Source organism: Vombatus ursinus, unplaced genomic scaffold (assembly GCF_900497805.2).
Source record: "Vombatus ursinus unplaced genomic scaffold, bare-nosed wombat genome assembly UNPS02015030.1, whole genome shotgun sequence".
Lineage (NCBI taxonomy): Eukaryota > Metazoa > Chordata > Mammalia > Diprotodontia > Vombatidae > Vombatus > Vombatus ursinus.
The window spans coordinates 2,435,218-2,442,066 of NW_020954808.1; the positions used below are offsets into that span (position 1 = coordinate 2,435,218).

General features: G+C 51.6%; 1 protein-coding gene across 2 annotated transcripts in view; it reads right to left on the reverse strand.

The window, feature by feature from the left end:
• The window catches only part of LOC114031016 (reticulon-2-like), a 14,645-nt gene that overhangs the window by 4,755 nt on the left and 3,041 nt on the right, over window positions 1-6,849 (reverse strand). The window contains exons 1-5 of one of the 2 annotated variants that reach the window (XM_027846014.1): window positions 4,642-4,722; window positions 2,575-2,782; window positions 1,532-1,670; window positions 831-900; window positions 700-746 (exon numbers count right to left, since the gene is read on the reverse strand). In XM_027846014.1, the coding sequence (XP_027701815.1) occupies window positions 700-746; window positions 831-900; window positions 1,532-1,670; window positions 2,575-2,782; window positions 4,642-4,657 (480 nt within the window). In that variant the 5' untranslated portion in view covers window positions 4,658-4,722. Of the gene's footprint in view, window positions 1-699; window positions 747-830; window positions 901-1,531; window positions 1,671-2,574; window positions 2,783-4,641; window positions 4,723-6,849 lie in introns of those variants that run through there. The other variant, XM_027846013.1, reaches the window with a different exon arrangement.

Sequence of the window (6,849 nt, forward strand, 5' to 3'; positions counted from 1 at the left end):
ACCAGCTTGGAGCCTAAAGGAGCTTAGCTGTAGGGAGATTGGTAGCACAGATTGTATCTGTCAGAGTGTAGTAACAGGAGAGTTTGCAGTCCTGAATTTGGCATCAAGGTACTGGGTTTTGGTTATTGGGTCTGCTATTTACTACCTCTGTGAGACATGTCCCTTACCTTCTCTGGGCCTCAGTTTCCTCATCTGTAAAATGAAGGAGGTGACCTCTAAATTCCTTACCAGCCCTAAATCCTATGACCTCTAAGACTCCCTCCACCTCCAAAGGCCTATGAGCCTATGAAAGAAGGAGCAAGGTGGGGGGGAGGCTGACTTGTGTGACTTGGCCCAATTGATGTAACTTAGTTTAGCCCAAAGATCAGCTGACTTGGTTGTGTCTGGCTGGGATGTGTGTTCAGGACAAACAGGTGCTGGGGGCGGGGTGGGGGCGGGGGTCAGAGTGTTTGTCCAAACTGCCACTTTGTCAGCAACGAATATTGTTGCTTGACTTTTAAATGTCATTTGGCTAAACCTGGGGGTCAAACAGCCCCAATGTCTCTGGTTGGCCGGGATGCATGTCAGTTGGTGGTCATGCTGTCCACCTGTCTGAATCTAGTTGTCAGAGGCGGAGGGGGGGGGGTCAGCCTGCTTTGTCTGCCTAGAAACACCGGGGTATGGGGGTAGAGATGGGTGAGGGGCTGAGTCTCTCCTCACCTGGTGTTGCCGGTACAGCAAAGGGAAGGTAAATGCACTTATCACACCTGGAAAAACAGAGTCAGAGGTCAATAACTCTCGAGGAGCAGTCTTCGTTCCCACCTGCCCATTGGCCCTCCCCACCAGCTCACCCAAGATGAGAAGAGTCAACCCGTTGAAAACGGCTCCCACAAAGGTCAGGATGTAGAAGAGAAGCGCCAACTGTGGGAGACAGCCAAGGTTAGGGGGATCCTTGGGGGTGGGAGGAGAAGCTGTGAGCTTCCCTAGTAGTGCTGGAGGGTGGGCTGGGCATGTTAACTCTTCCTCCACACCACCAGACAGTCTGTGCTCTCTACTTCCCGAGTCCTTGGGGCCCTGAGCTGTGCCCAGTGCCCTGAGGACCATGTCCTTCCTAGGGCTGTGAACTTCATCCAACGGTGGCTCTAAAATCTGAGGACAATTCTTCCACCCCCAACTCCCACACATGCACAGGTAAGCTGCTCAGTCCTGTTCTTCTCAGAATGGTGAGTTTGCTTTAGAAATGTTCCCCAGATCTGTGACCAACCCCCTCCCTCAGCCCCTTCCAGCTGTGATGCCCTAACCAGCCCAAGACTTTGAGTTTCTTCTCATTTCTCCAAAAGTCTGTGTGTCCCCTCCCCCCATATACCAGCTGTAAGGTCCCTAGGGCTAAGTACTCCCTTTCGCACCCAGTAGGATGTAGGCTCTACTTTTCCCTTCTAGAAAAGGATGCTGCTGGTGATGGTGTCTAAAGGCAGGAGTTCCGTGCGTGTGTTTCTGGTGGTGGTGGGAGGGCTGTTTGTGGAAGGGGTAGGGTTGTCAGAAGTCCTGCTACCTTGAGGGAATCAACCAGGTCCTCCACTAGGAACAGGTGTCTCAGGAGCGTCACCCCAGAAACCACTTGAGCTGTGATCTGCTCGGTGTAGCGGGCTATCTGCTCCCGGCTCAGGCTCAGATCCACATCCAGGTAAGCCCTGAGTGGAGGAGTGGGGACGGGGAGGAGAAACAAGACGTTTGGACTGGAAAAGGCTGGGGAGATGTCCTGGCCCCGAAACGCCCTCTGGTGGCCTGAAGCGGAACCTGCAGGACAGGGCGCTCTCAGAAAGATCTGCGACCCAACAGTATTCCTTAGCAGTAAGTACCAAAAGACCCTGATGCCTGGGATGCTAAACATCAGCAGTGCAGCGCCACCTGGTGGTGCACAGCGGAACCACAGAGTGGTGTACCCAGGAGAGGTCCTGATCTGATTTGCCACCTGGCGGTTAAGCACAGGACCAGACAAGTGGCCAATAGAGGAACTGCATCTCCTAAAGATCCTTCCCACCCCCCCCCCTCCACCCCCTTCATCAACCTAAGGGAGGGAGAGGTGGAAGGTGAGAGGGAGAGGAAGGTGGGGGACACATAAGATATGAGCTGGGTGGGAGTGTGTCAAGTCAGAACTCCTCATTTTAGAGATGGAGAACCTCAGAATGAGAAAGGGACTTGCCCAAGGTCACACAAAGTGCAGAAATGTCAAAGCTGTTGTTCGAAGCCAGAACCTAGGATCCCAAATCTATGCTGTTCCCATTACGCTCTTGACTGGGGCTACAGCATGAGCCAGTGACAGAGACAAAGCTAGAATCCAGGGCTCTTGGGCAGCATCAGAGAGATGGGAAAGGGACAGAAATGAAGGAAGAAGATGGGGAGAGACTAAGGCAAGGCTCCAATACTTTAGAGGATCAGTGTTCAACATCGGCTGGGATTAAGGGTCAAGGATGCCTGGTTTAAGATTGGTTTGTGGGTAGGGAGTGATGTGGTACGGGATGGGGTCAGGTTTGAGGTTCAAATTAGAGTCAGGGTTGGAATGAGGGTCAAGGTCAAGGCTGAAGGGTATCTTACTGGAAGGGGTTGGCCCCATCACCCCGGTGCACAGCCTGAAGTGCCTTGTGGTAAACCCTGAGAGAGATGGTGATTGCCAGCACGGCCAGGGCTAGGTGGGAGGCCACGGAGACAATGCTGAAGTGTAGGACGCAGAGCAAGGAGACCATAATGCCTGTGAAGACCACACCTGACGTCCTTGTGTCCCGCCAATACAGTAGTTCTGCCACTGTGGAGACAGGAGGTGAGAGGAGGGCTCAGAGAGTACCTCTAGGACCCCAACCCCTCCCAGCTGTACCAAACACAGATTTTGTACCAAACGCCAATTTGGAGCGACACAGTATCAAAGAACAGCAGATCTGGGAGGACTCAGATATTATCTAGCCCAACCCCCATTATTTCATGGTGGGTAAACAGAGGCCCAGGGAAGGGAACTGACCCACTTCAGGATCAATTTTGTAGCAACTGACTAGAATGACTAAAAATAACTTATTTGGTGTCCTGAACAGAAGGAGGGAAGTTATAGTAATAATAGCTAACATTTTTAAGGTTTATAAAATGCTTTAGATAAGTGATCTCATTTGATCCTCATGACAACCCTGGGGTGGGGGCTATTATAGATCATAGAATAACAGGACTAAGAGAAACCCTAAATACCAGATAGCTCACTCCCAACCCTCAATTTACCACTAGAGAAACTAAGGCTACGAGATGAAGGTCACACAGTGAGTCAACTGGCCCGGAATTCAGTTCTCCTGACTCCCAGCCCAGGGCTCTTGACCTTCCACACATCTTCTCCCTCTCTACCATTCAATCCCAAGACCAGCCCTTCAGATTTACTGTCCAAACAAGGATCAAATTCTGACTAGAGTACCCTTTCTCTCTCTCCTATTGATTCTGCCCAGGTCACAGATAGTGTCCTACAGTCCTGGCTCTCCCCCAAGGCCCCTGACAGCAGCCTGCCCCTTCCCAAGCCCTAGCCCCACCTGGGCATAAGCACACCAGTCCTTTTGCCTCCCAGGCTTAGATTACTTCCTCTCTTTCCTATTCTAGGGATGTGAAGTCCCCTCAGCCCTTCCTGAACCCCCTCCCTGAGACCCCACTTATTTCACTAGGATAAGACCTCTCCCACAAACAAGGGGAGACAGCTTTGAGGACTGTCTTTCAAGTGCTTCATCCACAATCTTGTTTCCCTTCCCAGTCCTAGAACTCCTATGATAGAACCACAGAAGAGAGAATGATAGAACCTTGGAGCATAGAACAGAACATATTGGAGCTGAAAAAGACCTTAGAACACAAGATACTGAAAGGCAGGATGGGGAGCGACTTTAGAATAGAGAATTGCATAGTTGGAAGAATATAGAATGTTCAGAACTAGGAGGAAGCTTGGAACAGACTGTCAGAGCTGAAAGGGTCAAAGAACATAGAATGTCAGAACTGGAAAGGCTCTTCCAGACCATGCATGACCAACTTCCCAAATTTTGCAGATGAGGAAACTGAGACCCAAGGAGGGGAAACCAAGCCAAGATCAGACAGGGAATGGGGGAGGGGGGAGTAGCATCAAAGTCTGTTAAACCCCATGGTTGGTGTGAGGGTAGGACAGTGGGGAGGGGTGGGGAGAGAGTGGCTGCCAGAGGGGGAGACTAAGTTTAGGCTGGACTCAGGGGAGCGGTAGAGGAGAGCTGGTGTCTGATTCCCGCAGCTGTCAGGAACCAGTCCTTCCTCCCTCCCTCCACCTTGAGTGACAGCTCCATCTGTCACACTAGCAGGGAGTGGTGCCTCTCAGACAGGGGAAAAGGGGCCCAGTGACCCTCTGATCCAAATGGCCCTGGTGAGGGATTTGAGAAGAGACCCCCCCTTCTTCCCATCCTCTTCTTCGATAGCGGTCTCCCCCAGGGGCTTAGTGGACCCTCCCTCCACCTGACGGTCCATAGGATGTCAGGACTGCAAGGGACCATAGAGCCCTACCCCTCCCCTCCTTTGGGGAGGAGTTTCCCTATGGAGAAACTGAGGCACAAAGAGGGGCAAGGGCCCATCCAAGCTCACACAGCAGACCATGCTCCCCTCCAGACCCCCACCCATCCCCACCTTTGCTGCCTCCCATCTCGGCGGCCGGGGGTCAGGGCGGAGCAGCAGCGGTCCGCGGGTATGAAGCTCCAAGAAACAAGGGGGGAGGGGTCGGAGGAGAAAGGGAGGGAGCGAGGGAGGGGGCAAGGCAGGGGGCGGGGCGCTCTGAAATCGACCAATAGCTGCGCCCGGGGGCCCCCTAGCGGAGACAAGGAAAAGGCTTACTGTGAGACAGCCCGCGGGGGGCAGGGTCTTGCCAATAGAGCTCCGGGATCCCTTAGGTGGGAGGAGAGAGGCAAGAGGAGCCCATAGAAGGTAAGGGGAAGAAGCTACCCAAAGGGGCGGGATCTTCTTTAAATTAGCCAATGGTAACGATGCAAGTTCTCGGAGCGAGCCAATGAAATGGGAAGAGGGACGAAAACTTGGAAGGCGGGACTATTTAGGAAATAAAAAGAGACCGGCCAGCGGGAGGGGCAGAGTGGGGGCTCCTATCGGAGGCGGAGATAGGCACGGAGGGGGGCGTGGCTTAGCCATATTTAACCAATGGAGCTGGGCGGGGGAAGGGCTGGCAGAAAGGTGAAGGTTTTAGGGGGAGAAGTCTGAAGCAGCGCCTCAAGATGAGGTGAGAAGGAAGGAAGTAAAGGGAATGATGCCAGGGAGAAAGGGAGGGATAGACGGAGCCTAACTGTATCTAGCCAGTGGAACGGGAGAAAAGGAATCCAATGTTGGGCAAGAGGTACGGAATGGGCGTGGTCTATTTATAACCAGCCAATAGGGACGCTCTGCATCACCCAATCAGGGCATGAAAAGAACGGGGCCGGGATTTGGTCCTACTTAGCCAATGATGCCCCGGAGCCCCCTGGCGGGGAAGTAAGGAAAGAGTAGCAGAGTTGGGGGGAAAGGGGAGAAGAGGACAAGTTCTATTTATAGTTAGCTAACGGTGGTACCCTAGAAAAAAGGAACAACGACCAAACAAAGTGAGAATGTAGAGGAGGGGGCAGGATGTACCACTAACCAGTGACGACATTGAATGTCGTAATGTAATGTAATGAACGTAACTTAATAAAATAAGGTGGGACGGGGAGGAGAGAGGGTGCTGGACTTGAAACCATCCCGCGTTTGTTCCTCTAGCATCCCTTCGAGGAAAAAAAGGCCAGTGAAGACGGGAGGAGATTAAAGGGAAGATGGGGTTGGTTGGAACTTGCCAAATGACCAATGAAAGTTGTGATAGCCTCGAAGAGGATGGGGATTATTTATAATTAGACAGTAGAGGGGTCCCCGTGGGAGAGGATAGGCAAGAGGAAATAAATGGGGAACGGGTAGGGAAAAGAGGGAAGGAGGAAATTATAAGCAACCTCCGCGTTACCCTCGACTCCACTCTCACCCCCCCCATATCCAATTTGTTGTCACATCTTGCAATTTCTACCCTCCCAACACCTCTCCTTCACATCTCAGACACTCACCCAGCTGCCACCCAGGTGCAGGCATCACCTTATACCCGGATTATTTTAACAGCCTGCTGGTTAGTTTCCCTTTCACAGGCCTCTCCCCACTCCAGTCCACCATCTTCCACTCAGCTGTCAAAGTGATTTTCCTAAAGCAGAGGTCTGACCATATCTTCCCTCCCTATTCAGCCAATTCCAGTGGCTCCCTTTTGCCTCCTTGATCAAATATAAATTCCTCTGCAGCATTTAAAGCCCTTCACGACCTGCCCTCCCCCCTCCTACCTTTTCATTCTTCTTATACCTTTCTCCCCTCCATATACACTGGATGCAGTAACATTGACCTACTTGCTCTGTTTCTAGACTCCATGTCTTTGCAATGGCTGGCTCTGAAAGGTTCTGCCCTATGACTTTCACCTCTTCCCTGGCTTCCTTCAAGCCTCATCTCAAGGTGCAGCTAGGTGGTACAGTGGATACAGCACAAGTCCTGAAGTCAGGAGGACCTGAGTTCAAATTCAACCTCAGATCATTGCTAGCGGTGTGACGCTTATCAAGTCACTTAACCCTTATTACCTCCCCCCCCACACACATAGTCACACACAAAGACTCAGCTCAAATTTCACTCTTTACAAGAGTCCTCTCCTGATCTCTTACTGCCTTTCTGAGATTACTCCCAACTACTCTGAATGCATCTTGACTATAGATGGTTATAAAATGTTGTCTCCCTCATTAGAATATGAGTTCCTTGAGGTCACTTTTTTTTTTTTTTTTTTTTTTTTTTTTTTTT